Below are 23990 nucleotides of genomic sequence, written 5' to 3'. Positions count from 1 at the left end.
GAGGTTCAGCTGTTGCTGCACCGACTGACTGCACCGGCCAATCAAGCCAATCGACGGACGGCACCAACCAATCAAATTACGGTTAAACTTCAAGTCATTTGCATAGCTACCATCAGGAACACCCACTGGCATGCGTTGACGGAACGCAACTGTGTGTAGGAGCCGTAACCTATCCTAACAGAACAAAGAGCATTAGGCAAATAATTTCACCAATAAGGAATAATACCCGGCGCATCGTGACGCAAGTCTCATTTCTAGCTTACACTAGGTCTGTAACGATACACCAACATTACCCCCCCCCACACACACACACCCATTACACAATACCCCCCTACACATACATAAGTCCCCCCCACACACACACCATTAAATACACATATAACCCCCCCACACACACACACACACACACACGTGCGCGCACACACACACATGCTACATACCCCATTACACCCCCCCACACACACCCACATACGTGTACACCCCCGCCCCTTACACACATACAGCATTACACCATACGTCCCACACATACCCCCTAATTCGTAAACTACCACACAAACATATCCCAAACACACCCCATTACCCCAAAACATACACATACCATACCCCTAATTCATAAACTACCACACAAACATATCCCAAACACAACCCATTATTATTATTATTATTACGCAATTAAATCTTGTTTTAACAATAGGAACATTCGTAACTCCGTTACCATGACTTATGAAACATATATGTCTTAGAACAGTGGTTCTCAACCTTTTTTCAGTGATGTACCCCCTGTGAAATATTTTTTCAGCCAAGTACCCCCTAACCAGCGCAAAGCATTTTTAGTTGAGAAAAAAAGACTTAAAACAGAGCACTGTGCCATCAGTGTCTAATTTATTAAACTTTGGAACTGATAAACACATACAACTTATATTTTCCTGAAATATGTATTAAATAATTGTTTTTTAAGTATTTTTGCATGGATTCTAAGCTGTTTTTAGGGCATTTTCACTACCTTTATTAATAAGGATTTATTCTGGTCATTGTAAGTGCCACACAGCCATATTATATATTGTTTATATGTTGTCATTTTTAAAGAATTAAAATATAAAAAGTGTATTATACAAATTCTTATATTTTGACATGTATCTCACCACAGCAAGCTCATAGCTCTACATGCATTTCATGTGTGTGTAGGGCAGACTGTCCTGAATCTGGCAATATCATTGCCATGGTGGAAGGATTCTCTGGGGCTAAGCAATTTAGAGACATATGTGGTGTGCGCCTTACAGAAATTAATGCTATTTTTTTATTTAGTGATTAGAAATGACCTTTCTGCGCTCCATATCTGTAACACGAACTGATCTGATCTGACCTGACTTGACCCGAGTTTACGTGTTAGCGTTCTGCACTCATGGTTCTCTACAACTTTTTACTGCATTGCCATGAACAAAGTAAAGGCAAAAAAGGTGTTTCTTTGTTGAACAAATTGGGATTCAATGTGAGCCTTGAATTGGATGCCATGCAGGAATTTGCTAGGATCTCAAAACCGGATTATGAACATTCTTTGCCATAAAGAAACACACAATAGCGTTGGATTATAAACATGCTTTGCCACAAAAACAGACAAATACGTGAGGTAAATCGAGCTATATGAAGTTATTATTTTGCTGTCACTTTGTCTGTTTTATAACCCAGAAGGATGTACTTGGAAATGATAGCTCTGTGTCTCCTCTTTCATCTGACATGCGTGGCATATCTATCCGATCACAGGTCCACAAGTAATTCAAACGAGCATAATGGGTGTGCAGTTGGTTTTTGTACATGACGTTATTATTTTGCAGTCACTTCTTCTGTTTTTTATAAGCCAGAAGGATCGACATACTTGGTACCAATGGATAGCCTTGTGTCTCCTCTTTCATCTGATATGCTTGCGTTCTATCTATGCGTTCACGGGTTCGCGAGTAATTCAAACGAGAGTAATGGGTGCGCAGGTGAACGCAGAGAAGTATAGACTGTAAATATGATGCAATTTTGATTTAATTTCATGATTTGTTTTAATCTTCATACTTTAACATACAGACAAGTGCGTGGTCTTGTTGGAAAGCCCCACTTCTGCTCTGTCACGCAATAAGGGCTTCATCTCGCTGCTATGAACAGCGGAGCAATGTAACAGAGAAGAAAGGGTGTGTTTTTTGATGCACGTTGCGTCAATTGGCTTCTAAGGTGCCGTTTACACGACGCCGGTTTTTGTGAAACCGGTGAGGTTTTGTTAAGGGTTACGCCTTGCTTGTACACGACGCCGGCAGTTTAGGAGACTGAAATCGATAGCTTTTGAAACCGGCTTCTGAAGTGGGAACTTTTGAAACCGCCGGCTAACTTTCGTCGTGTAGACGCCTGTAGGTGCGAAGCCGGCAACTTTATGACGACATAGCCCCACCTCTCAACTCAGCTATGGCACTCGACCTGACATGCTGCTTGTCAAAACAAACCAAACCATTTATTTATCATATTAAAATGTTTTTCTTTCCCCTGTCATGATTTATGTGCACAATGTAGCCTATCAGCCTTTAGTGGCTAAGTTAGAAGCACACGGTAGCTTAACTTAGTTAAACATTACCTTACTGCATGTTAGTGTTTTCTCCAGTGGTGCTCAGACCTAATGCAATGCGTAGGCTAAGCATTTGAAATTTTACATAGCAGTCACATACCTTGAAAATGAACTTTATTAGTTTAGTTGAATTGAAAACCGAATTGTCAGTAGCAGTGGCGGACTGTGCGTTCAGTGGTTAGGCCTTCAATTATGACTATTTTTTGACAAAAATAATAATAGGGGGGCGTTACGGGGGAGATTTTTTTTTTTTACATTTCAGCGTTAAAATGTGTGTATTTCCCAGCATTTCATGGTGGGGGGAATAGTTTTCTCTCTCTCTTACGCGAGTCTGTGTAGCACTAGAATCTTCGTTACACAAACAATTAATGCTCCGACTGCTTATTGGTTAACAGATCATCCTCAGCAGCAAAGTAGGCTGCTAGGCTATTTATTTACCACCCATATTCACAAGTACATTATAAACTGCTGCCTGCTGCTGTCCAGTAAAGACGTACAATTTAGTCCATGTCATATATATTGGGGCCGCCGTGGCCCACTGGTTAGCACTCTGGACTTATAACCGGAGGGTTGCCGGTTCGAGCCCCGACCAGTGGGCCGCTGCTGAAGTGCCCTTGAGCAAGGCACCTAACCTCTCACTGCTCCCCGAGTGCCGCTGTTGAAGCAGGCAGCTCACTGCGCCGGGATTAGTGTGTGCTTCACCTCACTGTGTGTTCACTGTGTGCTGTTTGTGTTTCACTAATTCACCGATTGGGTTAAATGCAGAGACCAAATTTCCCTCACGGGATCAAAAAAGTATATATACTTATACTTATACTTATTAAAAGTGAACACCAAGTGTACTCAAGTATGGGTTTGTGCAGACTACTTTGAAATATTTAGGCTATCGGTTGCCTAATTTATGTTCATGACTCACACGCACAAATAGCACTGCCACCGGTCTACAATGATGTGTCCAAACCATTTAGTAGTTTAATCTGACATCAGCAAACTTGCTTCAGACTGTGGCTCTCCTATATCGCTGTAGCTCTAACGTTAACGTTACAGTGCAACTGTTCTAGGTGCCACGCTGCTCTGATGACTCACATGGAACTACAGTAGGCTATCCTACAGTGTTTGCCAAACGTAGGCTATTTCGTGGTAGGCCTACACTATGAGAAAAGGTCTCAACAGAAAATTATTTTAAAAAAAATGTCACAGCACACCACCATGCTATTAAACATGAAAGTCACCAGCTGTATTGCCGTATATCCAAAGATAATGAATGCGTAGCAAGATGGGTCGTCCTAGTTCATGTCTATGAGGGCAAAGTGGAGTTCAGTCAGAGACGGGCTCTGGTTCAGTTCCCGCCTGCACAGGGGCGTGTCACTGACGTATGACTTAGGTTTAAACGCCTCGGTTCCATGCCAGACAAGCCGGAGTACAAAAACATAAACTTGGTGTACACCTTCATTAATGTTGATTTTCTCCCGACTGGAGGGTCATACTATCACGACATTCTACTGAAATAAGGAGGAGGGTTTGGAGATCATGATACCGTGTTCGAAATGTGCATCCATTGCTCAGAAAAATAAGGCTTTGACAAATTCTGGGAAATTCTTGGATTCTGCCATAGACCTCAATGTTAAAAAGAGAGCCCGATCACTGCATAAATGTGCGGGGGCGTGTACTGCTACCCTATTTGCATAAATTTCCAGGGACAGGAAATGGCCTCTCATGAAGTATCTTCGTAATCAACCATCTTTGGTATATCTATGTGTATTGCCCTAATGCTGCTGCTTGTTGGCTATTTTAGAATGTCTGATTTCACCAATAATTTCCACAAAACTCAGAGAGATAAAAAGTTAGACTAAACTAGCAGGGCAGGGAACCAAAGACAAATGACAGTTTTCACATATGCCGATCCAGACATCTTCACCAAAGCCACCAACTCCAACACAACTTCAAGCTAGCATAGCCTAGTAACCAAGCAGACATTGCAGTATGCAAGCAGCACAAAACCAGTTTTTTTATATAGAAAAGGGCCAGATAACAAGCATCAATAGTACTACTGTACTACAAGTCTATGTTATAAACATGAAACAGAACTTACCAATTCCTGCATAGGTTACCAGCTACGTGCAGAGCTAGCTGACGTTATGTGCATCTTGCTAACATGTAGTCCAGCTGACACTGTAACGTTACATTAGCCTATATTATTTTGCTTAATGAAGGCGTATCAGTATATATTTTTTAAACAAAAACGGTCAATTTACTGTTCATAACTATAACCATAGTCATGTCAGTGTGACATGTACTTTTCCAGTGAATGTCTGTCTGTCTGACTGACAGAAGTTGCTCACAAAGTTCATCACGTAAAACAGACAGCGTCAAAATTTCTGATGAACGGTTCCGGGTATTCTTTTCGAACTTTGCACAAAGATTGTTAAGGCGGAGCAAGATATTTCATCAGGAGCCACTTCCGGGAACCCGGATCACACGAGGGGGGGTCATAATCCCCCTTTATGCAGAGCAGAGGCAGCGACTGCTCCATTGAAGTCTATGGGCATAGCTCAGAATTTTACCACATATGCTAAGGTCTTGGTTCTATAGAGTTAGGAATGTGAATTTCGGGCACGTATTCATGATCCTCAAACCCTTCTGAACATTTCAGGTACATTTTAGCATTTTTGAGCATTCCAGTCTGGAGAAAATCGACTTTATATCAGGTGTGCGCCGGATTTATGCCGCTGCTGTTGGCCGGTTGCAACGTACGCTCATCAATACGTCATCGACACTCCTCTTTATGCAGACAAGATTCGATCCCCATTTCATGCCCATAGACATGAACTACGACGAAGTATCTTGCTCCGCCTTAACAATCTTTGCTTTGCAGGCCCAACTGCAGTCAGACCTGCCTACTTCACCATAACAGGTCGATTTGATTGGCTAATCAGTCAGATGTAGCCATCAATCAAGCCGAATCCAAACATATGATTTCTAATGGTTGCTTAGGTACCGAAAACGCAGTGATTCCTTGTGAAGGCCTGATGCGGGACTTAACAAGAGAAGACGTGCAATTGGATAAAAATGTATCGCACCCACTCACTATTTGCTCACACAATCTGCCAATCAAATCACATATCGGACAGTGGTGGGATATCAGTAGTCAAGAACGATCGGGGAAAGAGAAGCAGAAGCAAATAATAAATGCTAAAGTACAATGGTATTAAAGACACTATTATTTTTCATTCGTTTGAAAATAGTTAGGCCTTCAGAGAAGGCTTTGAAGGCCCTGACGGTCCGCCACTGGTCAGTAGTCTCCTTATTTCATGTGACTGCTTAACCCAGAGCCCTTATTAGACATTCTCTGGCTTAACAAACTGTTTCAACAATGTTTTCTTCTATGTGATTCACGCGAAATTATCGCGAAGCACAGCGGCGCCATCGACTGGGCTGGCATATGCACTACAGCACATTTAGGCGGTTACACCTCTGTGTGTACACGCAAGGTTTTTTCTTGCCGGTCTTGTTAAAGGTGTGAAAGCGGTAAGAGAAAATTCACCCGGCGGTTTCGTGTAAACGGCCCCTAAGGGTTAAAATCTCACGTACCCCCTGGAGTGCCTTCACGTACCCCCAGGGGTACGCGTACCCCCATTTGAGAACCACTGTCTTAGAAGTATGTCAAAACTAGTCACAGTCGCAAAATCTTTGGTCATATTATAGGAAACAAGTGTAGAAACACGATATGAGTTTTTTTTTTTTAATGTTATATTTTGAGAACCGCATGATTGATGATGTTGACTTTTAGGAAAGTGATGTTAATTTTGCGTAACTCCATTACCAAGCACTTTCTGGCTTTAAAATCATATGAAGATTTAATTTCACAAGCCCATTTTGTGCTACTATTTAAGTACATGTAGGCAGGGACGTGCACAGGAATTTTGAGGGGCAGTTGCTCTGGCCTGAAAAAAGCACCCCCCCCCCCCCCCCCCCAAAAAAAAAAAAGAAAAAGGGAAAAAAACTCACAGGCTATATGAAGGACTGAGAATAACAGGGTCTTTATTAAAATATACACAAAGAAGTAAAACACTGATATACAGCACTCAATCATCTTAACTACTACTAATAATAACACAGAAAAACATGACTTGAAAATCCCTACATAATCAATATCCCTATCAATAGCCTATCAAGTCACTGATAGGTTTCTCCAAATTTGGGCTCATCATCGGTCCAACATTGTTATTGCCATTATCATTTAATTTAATGCCCACTAGTAGTGGTATTTATGTTCTGCTCAGACAAGATCTTTTTTTAGATTACAATTATTTAGCATGCAGCTCTTTAACCCTGTTCTTTCTAGCATGGTCCTCTCATCTCATATTTGAAGATCATCACTTAGGCCTACCTGCCCTATGTGCCTCCTCCTGGTACTTTTTCCTCACATAGTCTGGAGGCTTGTGACTGCTCCTCATCTTAAATGTAATGTAATTATGAAACATTGCCATTAGTAGGCTAAAATATGAGTCTGATTAATTAATCAATTTGTCTACACAGTGTCATGTCATCTTTATCACAGTGCAAAGTCTCTGTCTCACCTGCTGGTTGGCTTTTTCGCATCCAACCCTGCAGTGATGTGCTGTCCAATTTACTGCCTCCCTGAATTGTCTCCCCCTCTTCTGAATCCGCCTCTTTTCAGTGGGCATCTTGACTTTAAACAATACCCAAAATAGTGATAGGATTTAGGCATTTAACCATTTTGAATAAAATAATTAATGTGAAGCATTACTTCCATTATTCATTCTTCTTGCTAAAACGAAATGTGAGAAAGTAACTATCAGCAGACATGTAGTTTACTGTAGTTTGCCTAATGCCTACCAAAAAAATAGTAGCCTAGGCTATGTGATAATAGGCTGCTTGTCTGCAAGCTATCTGTCTGATTATTTAGGCTAAACGTGGCAAGCCTGGATTTATGAAGATTTTAATTAATTTCATAAAACTTGATGATGATGATCGTTCGTTTGTTATACATCAAAAACTCACCTTTTCCGACAACGTGGAGTCGTCTCACCCGACAACCGCAACAATCTCCTTCTAGGGCCGCTCATGCAGGCTCAGCTCAGGTGCCGGTCGCGTGCAGGGCTGCAGCCACGTAAACAGAGTTTGCCCTTTCTCTGCTGACTTTCACTTTCTGTGCCAGAATGGGCGAATTGCGATTTTTCTTTTATCTAGGCCTTCGAAGGGCAACGTGAATCGAGAAGGGCATATGGGCAGTTGCCCGGGCAACCTGAGCAACCCCCCTGTGCACATCCCTGCATGTAGGCACATACAAACTGACATATTGTTCTTAAATTTTGGTTAATTAATTGCTGAGTGACACCAAAAAACTAGTGGGAGTGTAACTCTGTTACCGCATGATCTTCCCCATAAACTACTGATATAAAATGAGAAAATACTGAATTTCTGATTCTGAATACTTTTTCTCTTTTTGAGTCTTGGAAAACATTGGTATTGAGATGATCAGTCAACTTAAATGCAACAGTTAAGACAAAATTGTGCAGCCTGCACAATTATGTGTAATGATACTCACTGGGTTTAATAACAATTTAGCTTTAGCTTTTTTAAACCTTGTGCCCATGGGTGTGGCACGAGCTGTGGTCTGATCTTACACCCTCTAAAAATCACTACGCCACTGACCAAGAAAAATCTGGTCTATAGCGAAAGGCGCATCTAAAGACACCCTGTCACAAGATGTAAGCAGCCCTTAGCAGCAGTCCCAAACAACTTCTCTGCAGGATAAATAGCCTTAGGATTTTTATTCAGTCACATTTTTGGGGTATGTTGCTTTTTTCAGGCTACGTTTTCGATTGTAACCCCTTGTCAGTCAATAGTGAAAGTAATTAGCTGTGTAGAACTGTTTTGTTGTTGACTATGACACCACGGTGAAGCTAGTATCACTTAGCCAATGAGTTCAAATAATAGACAAGTGCAGATATGTCAAGTCAAGTCAAGTCAGATTTATTTGTATAGCGCATTTAACATGAACAGAGTGCAACTCAAAGCGCTCCACATATAAGACATTGTCATTGACACAGACTAACAAAGACAATAGATGCCGGACGGAGCGGCGTAGTCGCCAGCGTACCCGTGACACCAAGAAATACATTTAAGAAATAACAAACACAAAAGATGCCGGACGGAGCGGCGTAGTCGCCAGTGTACCCATGACACCAAAACATACAAGACATACAACAAACAAATTAATAAATAAAATAAATAAAAATTAAAAATAAAATTAGTCCAATTTCCAACCGGCTGAAAATGTCCAAGGGCAAAGATGACCCGCGTGAAAACTGCGCACAGCTGTGTCTTCACAACCGATGCAACACCAACAAAGTTCTTTATAACTGACCAACCCGGAGAATTCACTGGCAGTATGGAGAGCACTGGAAGAACAAGACAGTCCGAATTTGTGATGGGCGACCCTGCTGATTATCAGCTCGGTGGTCCTAGACAGCGACCGTTTGTTGTTTGTTGTTTCATGGTTGACGCGGTCATCAGAGTTTCTTAGCACTCAATCCAGACTCCAGGCACCGGTAGATGCTAGCATGGCAGCTCGCATGTCAGCCGCAGCTCGGTGGTCGTGGCAGCTGCAGATCTCTTGCAGATTAATGTTAGGCACCCTTGCTGAGCAATCCCTCCGTCCAGACATTGGATGTGCAGCGTCACGGATGGATGAGGGACTTCAGAGACATAAGGCAGGCTAGCCAAGGCGCTCATCAGCCCATGGAAGCTGGTTAATGTTAACTTGACGTTGATGGTGTCAGCCGAGTTTGTTAAGTTTGTTATGTGAAGGCTATACTCTGCTAGGTTTTAGTAAAGCATGGTTTAGTGGAATACCTGTTCCATACGGTCTAGTGTGCAAGCAGACTCCTTCAAATGTGCCAATGTGCTATTTGAAGTTGCGCTGCTTGCTGTTAAAGGGAATGACCGGTGTCGCGGTGCCCCCTCATACACGGTTTACCATTATACCGGTAATCGTTACATACCTAAGTGGGGTATGGCCTACGGCATTAATTTTTCAATTTTCAATTATTTGCTAATAATAATAATAAAAAGAAAGAAAATTAATAATAATTTTCTGTGTTGTGACATTTCTTTTTTTAAATTACATTTTTAGCAATAATGTAAATTAAAAAGCTGAAAATGAAAATGAATATGAATAACCCTGTCTATAATGTGACCAATTCAAGTGCTGCAATAATTATGCTTTGTAAATGTTTTACAGTTGTGGTGCAGAGCACAGTTTTACAGTTCTGGTGATGTTTACTACATTAATCCATGCATCACAAAAAATTATTGGGATACGGTTTCGGACAAATTTTAAATAATGCATTCGATGCTCAGCAGAACCGACACATAGGCCAATGGTCCATAATATGACTAGGGAAATATCTGAGGGATTTGTCTGGCATACTGTTTATAGTCTACCAAGCCTGGGTTTGAGTGTGAGTATGTATGTATGTAAATGTATGAGCCCAACTGTATATCTGGTAAAAAAATATGGTTATAACTCCTTACTTATATATCCAATATCAAAATGAGTATTATGTTGACACTGAAGTATTACACATAAACTACATTGTCACTGTCTCCTCTCCTCACCAGCCTCATTAATACTGTGCAGGCTAACTGTGCCCAGGATGTGTTTGTCACAGTAGCCAGAAGCATCTTCTCAGATGGGATCAACTGGGGGAGAGTGGTTGCACTATTTCACCTTGCCTATAAGCTCATTTTCAAGGTATGCACACTGATATTTCAAACATGTACTATGTCAAAGCATATTTTTTGCCAGTCTTTGCTGTCTTTCTTTGTTTCACAGAAATAAGTCAGATCTTTTTTTGGAGAGAACTGAATTCTGACCTGTTTCTCCTAAACAAACTATAGGAGGAATATGCTGAGGTATAGAAAGAATATTAGTTGGGTGTCTAGTTTTAAAATTGCCTTTGCTTATCACTATACGTTGGGCAGAAATCAATGTCGGAATAGAACTATAAGTGCATGAAGCAGCTTAATCTATAGTGGTAGTATTATATGTTACCCTGTAGAAAACATTTTCAGATCCATTTACATGCACAATGTTATTTGAATCGTTACCTTGGGGCATGAATCTCTGATATTTTGTACAGGATGTCAATGCCTGTATGGTTGTCATGTTGTCAGAGAGCAGCCTGGCTCCATATCGATTTGGGTGGAGACCATCATGCTTCAGCAGGCTGGGCTTCTCCCAAAACAAGTCAAGGTTGTTGACAAAGGGGATGCTTAGGGAGGCGTAGTAGCGTTGCAGCCAGGTTTGGAGATCGAACAGTCTGGACCATCTCTCGGCACCCTTCCTTTAGGGAGAGGCCCAGAGATAACGATCTGTTTTCCTGTGTCCAATAGGCTGGTGAGAGTTTTGTAGTCTGCCTTTAAGACTTCTGACTGCCTCGCTCCAATGTCGTTGGTGCCCACATGCACGATGATGTTGTTGACCTTGGTATAGCAGGCTAGGATGCTTGGGAGTTTGTGAGGGGTCCTCCGCTGTCTCGTCGGGGTCCTGTTCGCCCTGTCGGGACTAGGGTTGTGCCAATGGACGATATCATTGTCCAACGTGATAGTTGACAGACATCACGATGGGAAGCAACCATCGTGATGCCATGCCCCACATGCCAGTCACTAATTCCTGCTGTAACAGGCTAACCCTTTCAGACCCCACGTCCATTGGAATGGACATGACATATTTTTGGGTCTAAACCAATGAAAATCTGTGAATTCACCATTTTAATTATGCTTTGTAAATTATTGGATCCTGATGACCCAATCAGAATGCAGTTAGGGCCTGTAACTTGATCTGAGAGCACTTCAGACATCAGACAAGACAAGCATGGCTCTGAAGCTAGATAGGAACAGCACCTTTTCCCCCTCATAAATATAAATTTATGTTTATGATAGCCTAACCTATTTGCACTCATAGTTAGGGAAAGTTAGGCTTTTTTTTTCGCCAATCTGCAAAAAAAAAATTCTTACCAATAGCTTTTTTTTACTATGTGTTCCTATAGGTGTCTAGTAACACCTCCCAATTTATCCACAGCCAAATCCTCGGGGAAACACCTTGAGAGCCCATTAAGTTTGGGGTGCCCAGAGAGACTGGCGAAAATAATGAAAACATTTTGTTGACCAATATTAGCTCTTGAGATGTCTAACTAGGGGTTTTTAGGGGTGCTGAATCTATCCCAGCCATTAGTTTTGCAAACTGTGTGTATATTGAAAACTGCTGAACATTCACCACAGGTATTGTGTGGACGCAATCCGGCACATTAGTTAATGTGCATGTTTTGACTTGCTCTTAGACATATAAACACATTCAGACACATGCAAACATTCCGTTTCAAATGTTTAAGTCATATGTGATTATTACTTTCAATACTACTATGTAAAAAACATAGTGTTTTTTCCCCTAAGCCCTCATGTTATTTTACACCTATTTAGTCGAGGCGTCCATTGTAATGGACATTAAAAAATAGTAATAAAGACATGATTTAGCAAAAAAATATTTTTTCCCCTTTATTTCTACATTGGAGAGGAGTAAAAATCAGCTGAATAATATTTTTTTTTGCTCAACAGAAAAAAAAACAGGTCTGAAGGGTAAAACATAAAAAAGCCTTTCCCTGGAAATGAAATTGAGCCTACTTTAAAGGCTGTCAGCCAAACAGTTATCACGTAGTAGTCTACCGTCTTATAAAATAAAAGACTTATTAGTCTACCATCTTATTCAACTAATTCCTGACTGTGACGTGAATGTGTAATTGTCTTTTTGTAGCCTACATGTCTCGCAGGCCTATAGCCTACATTGGACGTACAATATGTAGCAATGTTTTAGCAGAAAATAGTCCTATTGAATTATTATTGTTAGGCTATGACTAGGACATTCTAGCGCTCAAATATTTTTGCGAGGCTACAGTGAGCGCCAAATGCGTCCTTCTTCTCAGTGTTAAAATAAACCACTTCTTTCGTTAATTACAGGATCAGAAGGTAGCCTATCCGTCTTTCACTGTAAGGCTTGAATTTCATGCATTTAGCAAAAGACCCAGACAGTAGTGGAGTGGTAATCGGGATTCGTTATTTGTAAAAGTTTTTTTACTTCACCCTCCTATAGCCTGGACTGCGCGATCGCAGCCCTTTACTTTCACTTCCCACCGCCATCATAGTCAGCATAGACGGTAGCCTGATAACGTGGGATGCTGCATAGCGTAGGCCTACTACTGAAGATTTTAAATGAGTGACAACGATAGTAGTCTTAAGTAGCTTTTTTGCTAGGCCCAGCGAAGGCTGGCAATGTGTAATATTCCGCTGGTTGGTTACTACGCAAGTGTTTAGATTGATTGTCTATCCGTCTGTCTATCCGTCTTCCGTCTTTCGGTAGTCTGGTCAGTATGTCTCTCTTAGCTGTCCACTTTCATCATATACGTGTATATAATACATTTTTTATTTTTTATGTAGAAAATTATAAATGTATTTCTGTACAGACATATGGTATTAATTACTGTTTACTAGACCCCTCCTCGACGATATCATCGTCCATCATGATGTTCTACTGTACACATCGTCAAATGCCAATTTAGGGGACATCGCCCAACCCTAGTCGGGACTTATTTTCCGATGATGACCAGCATTCTGAACATTATCTCTTACTTACAATATACATTATACATTATTTTCATATTGACTTACATTTACCTTTAGGCCCCTATCGTGCACTCCAGCGCAATTGACTTTGTATACTGGCGGTTGTGTCTTTCCTATTTTGCATTCAATGCATATTGGAATTTTGGTAACGCTTTAGAATAACATGTGCTTATTAGGTATTAACAGTGCATAATAAGCAGTTAACAATTCATTACTAACAGTTAGTTAACTATTGTTATCCTTTAATAACATTAACTAACTGTTAACATGCAGCTTGTAAGTGTAAGCAGCCTTTTAAGTTACTTACAAGCATATTTGTTAACAGTTGTAAGTGTTAACAAGCAGCTTGTTAATGCTTGTTAATGGTGTATAAGACAAAGAAGTGGATAACTAATACGCTTATAAGACCTTTCTTACCTATTTGTAGTAAATTTTGCAGCCCCCCAATCTAAAGCGAGGACCATGTAGCATATAGCTCCACAAGCCCGGCCTTCTATCTCTATATATCTACTGTATCTATCTATCTATCTATCTAGCTTGATTTAGCTGTGAGAAATGCACCTTCAAAATTGCTGCAGCAAACAGGAAACGAACCCCGGTCTCCTGCATCATAGAGTGACCTGTTACTGACTGAACTACATTTCTATCTGTGTTTTTGAAGAAAATGTTCATATTCATTCTATATTCCGATAATGTTCTATATGTCTCTGATGGAAAAGTGGTGTTTAATTTTCATAATCTTTGTTCAGTGAACGCATAAAACAGTTTGTCAGCAGTCTAAAGATATTATGCCAGCTTTGTATATAGTTCGGTTACCTACAGTAGCAACCGAGGCTTAAAGACGACAAGTGGGTGCGTTCAAAGTCGCAAACATAGGCGAACGTTCGCAATCGATTTGAAACATGTTTCAGTTTGCCTTGAACAGAGGCGAACATTCGTGGTCTGTTGCTGCATTAATTAAAATCACTTTTCCATTAAAAACATATTTGTAAAAAGCATAGCTGGTATGATATAGAACATTATCGGAATATAGAATGAATAGAAACATTTATACAATTTTATAAATGTTTCAATTACATTGCATTTCAATTTTCTAATTATGGTATACGGTTCAAACGTTAAGCGCATGGATGTAATGCCAACTACTGTAGATAGATAGAAATATAGATAGATAGCTACTATTGATCCCCAAGGGGAAATTCAAGGTCTCAGTAGCATACAGACATCACACACAACATTCACTAACAGCAGAAAAAGTAATAAAAGTATATAATATAAAAAACACAACTAAGCAATAAGGACAGTAGAAGATAAAGAATATCGGTAGGCTATCAAAAGCAGAAGATGTTCGATTTAATTTACATTTGGACTCTTTGATTATATTGCTAAATATCGGGACTGATGACCACTGAAATCTGTAAGGGTTTGATGGTTCACTATTAAGTTTCATCTAGTTAAAAGTGTCAAAGTGCTAAGATCAGGCATCCACTTTCATTCATTGAATGTGTGCTGTGCTGTAATGGAAACCTTATTCCATATAGCCAAAGAAGTCTACGATAGCCTAAACGGAGTTATTTTTTTGCATGATTTACTTTTTTATGAAATTCGTAGGCTGATGCCTGGCAGCAACAATTGTGTTTAAATGTAGGTTACTGCTTCAGCCTCTGGCAAACTCAGAAGGGGGCGGCGAGCGACTGGTAGCTTGAGAGCGATGTGTTGGAGACTCATGGTGTAGGACAATGACTTTTCATCGGCAACAATATTAAACCAACCAACAATATAACATAGTAAGAAGAGCTCTTTTATGAGTTAAATCGAAACAATGTAGGCAATTATTACTGGCCTTTATTTGTCCGAATCTGAGGCCCTAGAATTCCGGCCATAATTTGAGGATTTAGGTATGCACGTGTGATTCAGGCATAGTGCAAGCACTAATCTCTGACTGAAAGTGCACAGAATTTGTTTGAAATTTGAGAGTGCTCTCTCGCGGCTGTAGATGGTAATGTTTCATGTAGGGTTCATGTCAGTTAATATGAATTAACATTTAAAAACATGTTCAATTATATATATTTTCATATCTAAGTCACACGTGACTATAAGTCGCCATATAAAATCGGTAGAAGATATAATATACTAAAATACAAATTATACTAAATAAAACTTAATCTAAATCAATTCTAAAAAACATTATCCACATAGTGGGTAATTAATCAATCAGGTGCGCTTGCAATGACTGAAGCAGGGACTGAGCCTGTGGTCCTCTGTGCATAAGGTAAGGTAAGGTGCTCTTTGTGAATGAGTGTCATGGTGATGGTGCAAATGAGTAAGTCAAACAGTGCAACAGTACAAGAATAAAGTCTATATATCTATGTATAAATAACTATATTAAGAAAGGTATAAGTGTGGTCACAGTTCGGCTGTGGCATGGAGGGAGGGGTTGTGCATATGTGCTAATAAAGCACACAACCAGTGAGGCAAAAGACAATGGTAAAGTGGCTAGTGGACAGACAGTTCAAGACATGGAGGTGGTGAAGAGGCAGACAGACTATGCGGAGAAGTCTATTTCTCCTCTTCCCTTAAGTGATGCATTGAACAGTTCAATGACCCTGGGGATGAATGACTTCCTCAGTCTGTCTGTTGTGCAAGGCAGTGAGCAAAGTCTCCAGCTGATCAGGCTCTTCTGCTTAACAATAGTGCTGTGGAGTGGATGACACTCATTGTCCAAGATGTTGAGTTTGTTCAGGGTCCTTCTGTCAGATATTGAAGTGATGCACTCCAGTTCAGCTCCCACTACAGAGCCAGCTTTCCTTACCAGCCTGTCAAGTCGCCCTGCATTCTTCTTCTTTGTGCTTCCTCCCCAACATACCACTGCATAGAAGAGGACGCTGGCAACAACAGACTGGTAGAACATCCTGAGGAGCTTGCTGCACACATTGAAGGAGTGCAGCCTCCTCAGGAAGTACAGCCTGCTCTGCCCTTTTTTGTACAGTGCGTCAGTGTTGGCTGACCAGTCCAGTTTATTGTCCAGGTGGAGACCCAGGTACTTGTAGGTGCTTACCACCTCAACATTGACCCCATCAATGGAGACTGGTATCCCCTTGTGCAAACTACCATGCCACCAGAAGGACAAATTTCAATACTACAAGTGCATAGAATTTCCGGTCACAAATTCACATACAAATTAAAGCACATACAAAAAACAGAATTATTTGTGAAATTTGTGTGAGAACCCATGCTCATTTTATTAATCAACAGCATACATTAAAACTATAAAGTGGTCCTTCACAATCAAGACTCTTGTGTGATCCCTCATTGGTGGAATGATTTGGGTTCTTCAAAAGATGTCTGTTTACCTCATATAATGAATTCCTTCTTATAGAGTTGTGGTCAGTATATGTTTATGGTTTATGTTTATTTGTATTCCGTTCAATTTTATTGAGTCTATTGTTAATATTGGTATTTTATTATTGTTGTTGTTATCATTTATTAGGGCCCGAGCACCGAAGGGCGCAAGGCCCTATTGTTTTTATAAGGATTATTATTATTATTATTATTATTATTATTATTATTATTATTATTATTACGAATATTCTGATTTTAACTTTGTCTCAGAGCGTTTTCCTTTTTTGAGGTGGTTAAAGCGATGGTTCGGAGTAATTTCACCGTAGGGTCCTTTGCACCATGACCCCGAGCCAAACACCCTCCCAGAACCTGTTTTCCCTTGGTCGAACCCTGGTCGAGTAGCGCTGTCAGAAACTAATGAGTTTCTGCAGTCGTAATGGTACCAACTTTTATCTCGTAAATTACCCCATTAATAATGCCCTGAATGGTACGAAACTTCTACAGTATGTTCTTTACTCATAAAACGAGGCATTGAAAAGTTTGTAAATACACCAGGAGTTTATTTAAATAAGACTTGCCTGATGGATGCTACTATCTGCTACTATACCGCTGCGTCGACGTTACTTCCGTGATTTGGGAAAAGCCCGTAAAAGTCCTGGCAGGAAGCATGCATAAGGATGTAGATCCAGAAATGCACTAATAGTTTGTTCGTAGTACCAGTTTGCAACAATTATTAGTTAACACTAAGTTGTAAACACTTCGGAAAAAAAATATTAAAAACTGGATATACCAAAAAACGTTGATGTAATCGCTTCCTGCCAGGACTTTCACGGGCTTTTCCCAAATCACAGAAGTAAGTCGCTGTATAGTAGCAGATAGTAGCATCCATCAGGCATACACTGAAGACAATGAGGCCTTGACTGGAGCTAAGAATGGTTTGTATATCAAATCTATCATGACCAGATTTACCTCATCCAGCAGGTCTCAGGTCAGCTCTTTGCCTCTGATGAAAATTTAGGCAAATTGGCAAAGTTTTGTAAAAGCACTCAGTATTACAATGTAACAACTATATGTAGGTACCCACAAATACATAATGCAAGTACAATGATAGTACCTGATAGTACATGTTGTTACACAGGTTGTACCACTGTACCTAATTAGGTAGGTACACTGTAACAGCGACACATTAAAATAAAGTGTTTCCGGTGATAACTATTATAATTGGGTGGGGAGAAAGCTATGGTGTGATAATCATAATTATTATATATTATAGCAAAATTAAAGATTGCGGCCAGATCTATTCCACAATGTTGAAAAATAGCACTGGCTAAATTCAGGCAAAGGCCTCAGCTCAACATAACTCAAACAGGCAGAAGGCCTGACCTTCCTCTTAATATCTGTGTAGGTGATATGTAGTTGGGATAACTTTATATTATAAAAGGAAACATAAACGTATGAGATGTTCACATTGCATTGGGATTGATCAGAATGAATGAACTTAAATCATGGCCTCCTTGGGCGTGTCTAAGGTCTAACATACCTTACCCACAAGCCACTCAGCTTCTAGTACAGACCATGGTTATATCACGCTTAAACCACTGCAACAGCCTCCTCACAGGCGTTCCAGCTTGTGGTAAAACCGCTACAGATGGTCCAGAACACTGCGGCCAGTGTGGACCCCGCTGTTCATTGAGCTCCAGTGGCTTCTCTTAGCCGCCCGCATCAAATTCAAGTCACTAATGCTTGCATATAGTGATTGCTGGGTCTGCACTCACTTACTTAAGTGCTCTCATAAAGGCTTGTATGTTACCCCTTGGATGCGGCCCTCATCCAAGTAGTGTCGTCTGGCACTGCCACCTCCACACCCAAGACAATCCAGACTTTTTTATCTGGGGTCCTCCGATGGTGGATCAATCTGCCAAATTCCATCAGAGCAGGGCATTCCTCTATCCTAAAAAAACTCTTAAAGCCACAACCCTCTCCCTCTTCGCTTCGCTCTACATCCTCTCTACCTCCTCTTCTACCACTTCTCCTCCATACTTTGACTAGTACTTAATATATAGGTACTCCTATAGTACTAGTTTTGACAGATGCAGTGGTAATTCCTAGCTATAGTCTCCTCTGCACTGTAGTAAATGTTTAAAATGCTTAAATGTTATTATGCTGTAGTTAAATTGCTTAAATGTTAATAGCTTAAATGTTATTCCATTGCTGTAAGTCACTTTGGATAAACACATCCGGCAAATTAATAAATGTAAATGTATGTAAATGATGTTGTCATTTGTTGTCTCTTTTCATCCCTCCCCAGGCTTTGACTCAAAACCACTTTGAAATCATTCGCCACATCATTAGCTGGGTACTCCAGTTTATCAGGGAAAACATCTCAGCTTGGATCCGCCAGCAGGGAGGATGGGTATGTTTCCTGAGTGTGTGTGTGTGTGTGTGTGTGTTTCCTTAGGAAATATGTTACCAATGGCAGGCACGCGGAACATATTTTTGACCAGGGGTGCTGAATAACAAAATAATGGATGTCCGACGATTTCTCCCCTAGCATGATATGATTCGAATTTAGACAGCTAAATACGCCATTTCAGCGCCGTGTATGAGTAGACCTAAGAGCGAGAACAGCCACATTCCACTGCAACTATGCGTAGCACTTGCCACTCCGACTCATCAAATAAAAACTGCGTGCACACACCCCAGACCCATAGAAGCGCACTTGACTTTACATCATTAAACTATTTCAGTATATTGCTTTTCTGATTGTCAAAACCACACCAGAGATGTTTGGCTTGAAAATATAATTAGGCTGCAATGACCTACAATGGCAAACAATTTCTGAGTAGCCTAAGTTATGGCGTCTCCACTCCACAGCAAAAGTGTCCTAACCACCAATTACAGCGGTATCTATCTGAGCGACTCCAATAGTGAAAGGATTTCAGTGTCATATTTCGGTGGCACTAGCTAAGCTGTCGTGGAACTCGAGATGACATGTCTACTGATAGGCAACAGGTCTCACCAACACGAAATTCGTGGATTTGGGCTAGATCAGCCACATTGCCTGACACTAACAGAAACTGAGCCGTACGTGAGGTCGTGGGCTTGCCAAAGACTAATTGCAAAAGATGCATCCTACCTCATCTGTTGTCGTTTGGTATTCGAATTTGGGCTTTTCACAATCCAACGATATATCCAAAGTGCGAACTAGTTGGTGATGGTATATGGAAACTGGCAGTAGGCTATGCATGCTGCATGGAGTTCTAACCTGTGCATGGCCTAATAAGCAGGCAAGATATAACCCACGATCGCCATGGTTTCGTTATCAATTCGTGTTTGTGGTAATAATGACAGCAACAATAAAACCATCTTGATCTTCATCATTTTTGACAGATCAGCAGCCTCTGGATGGTCATATGCATAGTTAGCCTACCTTTAGTTTGCATTCACATTTTAAACACTGAATCTACTGTCTTTACTGCCGGGAGAGAAAAAAATACTGTATTCTTTTCTGTAGCCTAATATTCTTAATAAGTCAACTAGCCTGCTTGCAACGTCTCTCCTCAGCGAGTCACGTCACTTTCTCACGTCACTATAGCTAGACTATAACGTTTAATCTTGACTATGGATAGCTATATTCAAAGCTATCCATAACCTTTTTTGCTAGTTGCCTATTTGACAACAAATATAATGACAAACTGCGAATTTGTAGGCCTATTGACAAAAAGCAAGGGGTGCTGCAGCACCCTCAGCACCCACCTTCCTGCGCCCTTGACCAATGGTGCAACCTGTGCACTACTTGCTGCACCAGGTAAGCGATATCCTGTAGTCTGCTTAATTTGTGCTTTAGTGTTTTGATACAGTAGCAACATTTTTACAGGACAACAGTTTGTGACAAGACAAAATAATGAATACATTATAACTCACCAAGCCAAAAGCCTAGGTTTTCTATGTTGTTTCGCTCATTTTTAATGTATTTGCAGAAAAAAAAAACATTTCATTTTTCCCATAAATATTTTTTCCTATGAACCAAGAAGTGTTAAAATGCTGACGTTAAAAACAATAAGCTTCCAGATTCCTAATTTCTGATTTTGTATTTGTGTAACGTTGGATAGTGAAGTGGATAATTAAGAAATAATTTGTTTCTATTTGTGCCTGTGGCTGCCAGAGAGAGCCATGGTCTAAGCGCTCAACTCCAAATAAAGCTAATTTGCTGCCGGGGGCCCACCTCTCACCACACTTGCTTAAGTAGCCATTACAAGGGCAGCCGTGGCCTACTGGTTAGCGCTTCGGAATGGTAACCGGAGGGTTGCCAGTTCGAACCCCGACCAGTAGGAACGGCTGAAGTGCCCTTGAGCAAGGCACCTAATCCCTCACTGCTCCCCGAGCGGCGCTGTTGTTGCAGGCAGCTCACTGCGCCGGGATTAGTGTGTGCTTCACCTCACTGTGTGTTCACAGAGTGTGTTTCACTAATTCACGGATTGGGATAAATGCAGAGACCAAAAGATCAAAAGAGTATATATACTATATACTATACTTATACTTATATTACATGCACAGAAAACATTGTTTGGGGAGTCTACTCAAGTTTGGCTATGGTTCGCTCTGTAAATGCACATTTGATTTGACAGAAATGATGTGATTATGTAAATACACAACATGATAGCCATGACGATTTTGCCGTGATGCGTAAAAATAAAAAGCTAAACAAGCTAGGCTACGTTAGCGTTGTTATGTCTGGCTGTAGAAGTTGGACTAATGTGGAAGTGAGAGCTGTAGCAACTGTTACAGAGGATGGGTCACCCGCAGCTATGCACTGCCATACATTGATTGTAACAGTTAAACGATAATCAAACATTCAGACAATAAAGTTTGAGTTTTTGTTGCACAGGAGAGTGGTACTGTATGTCCCCAGTTGTAAGAAGCAGGGTGCTATGCATGGCCAAAGCAGAATGAGCACAGCATCAATAGAGGAGATAGCTATGTGAGGGAAAAGTGGGATTTATCAAGCTCAATACTGCTCAGATCATATATTGGAGAAGGATTAAATACTGAGGAAGAATCAGTCCCTCAAAGATTGGAATTAAATGTTTTTGACTGTCAAGTATTGTTCTTTTGTAGGTCTACGTTTTCTCTACTGGCCCCTCAGACTAGGCACAAAGCATAACCTGTTGTGAAACCCCCTCTCCACCCCACCCCCCCCATAGGGGCCCCTCCATACACAATCTACCAATTATTTTGCTGTCCAACAACCTGTGCCACTCATAAATGAGGTTATAATGAACTGGATTCCAGAATCCATGGGACACCATTTAATTCTCAAAACTCTGGTCTCAGTTCCTAAGCATTAGAATTTTGAGAATTGTGAAAGAGGTGAAGCAGCACAGTGGTAAACATCCCAACTTTTTTTGAAACATGTTTCTGGCATCAAATTCAGAATGAACATATATTGTCCATGAAATAGTCCAAATTTTCATTTTCAACATTTGAGATGTTGTCTGTGTCCTTTTTGCTGCTAAATATGGGTTTATGAGACTTGTATATTCTCACATTCTGTTTTATTTGCATTTTACACAGCGTCCCAACTTTTTCTGATTTGGGGTTATATGTTCATGCGGATAAGCCGATTTAAATATTTAGTTTTAGTTCACATGTTGTACAGGATTGATAAAAGATTCAGTACAGGATTGATGAACGTAATGATTCCCCTGCTTTTAGGAAGCAAGATTACTGTAAATTGATGTAATTACATGGGAATATTTGTGTTTTTCAGGAGGGTGTTATCCATGGTGTTTCTAGATGGCGTACAGTTTCCTTGTTGTTCGCTGTGGCTTTCATCACAGCTGTGGCGTATTGGAGGAGAACTCGTTGAATTCAAGGAGTACTTCAGCTTGGCAGTCAAAGTCTGAAGAGGAGAAGATGGCAGGTTAAGCACTAGAAACGTCAAACTTGCCCTGATGCAGAAAACCCTGTCCTTCATTTGATGCTGAAGAGTATTTATTTTATTTTGAATTTGTTCAGTGTGATGATTCAGAAGGATATGTGATACCAGCAGATGTTGATTAATATGGCTTGATTTGAACTGTTTCCATAGACTGCCCATTTACATTTTTATACTGTATATATGAATATTCTGTTTCTATTTTGTGAACCAGTGGTAAATGGTAATTGAATAACAGGGACACATTAAGTTATTTAATAGATCATAGATGCAAACATACTAGTGCCTTATCCATGCATTTATATAAGGAGTAAAATAAAAAAAAACATATAAGATTCTATACAGGTGGTGCAAAATAGGAGAAATGCTTTAGCCAACAATGTTTCCACCTTGAAAACCTGAAGAGGAGAGTAAAGATATAAATAAAGATGGCCTTGTCATGAGGAAACTCTTGACTTTTGCTCTTATGACACAAGTATACAATGACTCAAAAGTTATACAGTGACATATGTACTGAAATATGAAATGTGTGGTATGTACCATGTTTTCAGCTGGGGCTAATTTACCTTCTGTTAATTATGTGTTAAATAAATAGTGATTTGGACATTAAAAACAGTGAAATAAAGGAATTGTTTAAACCATATTTGCATTTCCTTGAGTATACTAGTACTTTCAAAGCAAAAGCTACAAATACAATTTTAAGCAATTAAATAAAAGATTGGAAGGTTTTTGTCTATTATGGGGTCTTTTTGCCCTTATTGAGATAGGACAGTGATGAGAGGCAGGAAGCAAATGGGAGAGAGAGAAGGTTACTGCTGAACCACAGACGCCTTTGCTAGTTACTGTTCATTGGTGTTCACCCCCCTTGGATATTTTCCTTTTTATTGCTTCAATAAATGCTATCTTTTTTTTTTTTACAATAATTGACATAAATCCCCCCTTTAATGTCAACGTGAAAGCAAATTTCGAAACAGTAATGTTAATTAATTAATAATGCAAAATAAGCGAATGCATAAATATTCACCCCCCTTAAAAGTGACTGACCTAAATCAACAGCAGTCCAGCCAATTGACCGATCTCAAAAGCCACACCCCTTAATTATTGTTGATATGTCCGTCAAACTCAAACCAGAGTTGACTAGAACTTCAATGATAGCTGTAGGACTGTCTGTAAAAAATACAACCCACAAGGCTCTTTTAGAGAGCCACAGACCTGATTTCATTTAGAATCAGTCGAAAGACTCCAGCATCACATGAAGAAACATGTATAAATATAGCCGCAAGCGACAATGGCAGGCCCGAGCACCTGCGGTCCTCGACCCATGACATTTCGGAATCTACTGTAACAAAGCACTAACATGTGGTGTGTTTATCAAATGTACATATCTGATGTGTGTGCTATTTG

At 40.3% G+C, this 23990-nt stretch overlaps 1 protein-coding gene across 2 annotated transcripts in view; it reads left to right on the top strand.

Annotated features, from left to right (window-relative positions):
• Window positions 1-23227, top strand: part of zgc:153993 (uncharacterized protein LOC767645 homolog) — a 42697-nt gene extending 19470 nt beyond the window's left edge. For both annotated transcript variants that reach the window (XM_042061712.1, XM_042061711.1), the window contains 3 exons: window positions 10250-10382; window positions 18957-19061; window positions 22419-23227. In XM_042061712.1, coding sequence (XP_041917646.1) covers window positions 10250-10382; window positions 18957-19061; window positions 22419-22517 — 337 coding nt within the window. In that variant the 3' untranslated portion in view covers window positions 22518-23227. The remainder of the gene's footprint in view (window positions 1-10249; window positions 10383-18956; window positions 19062-22418) is intronic.
• Window positions 23228-23990: the final 763 nt, after the last annotated feature.

This window comes from Alosa sapidissima, chromosome 14 (genome assembly GCF_018492685.1).
Source record: "Alosa sapidissima isolate fAloSap1 chromosome 14, fAloSap1.pri, whole genome shotgun sequence".
NCBI lineage: Eukaryota > Metazoa > Chordata > Actinopteri > Clupeiformes > Clupeidae > Alosa > Alosa sapidissima.
This window is presented reverse-complemented; position numbering and strand designations above follow the sequence as displayed.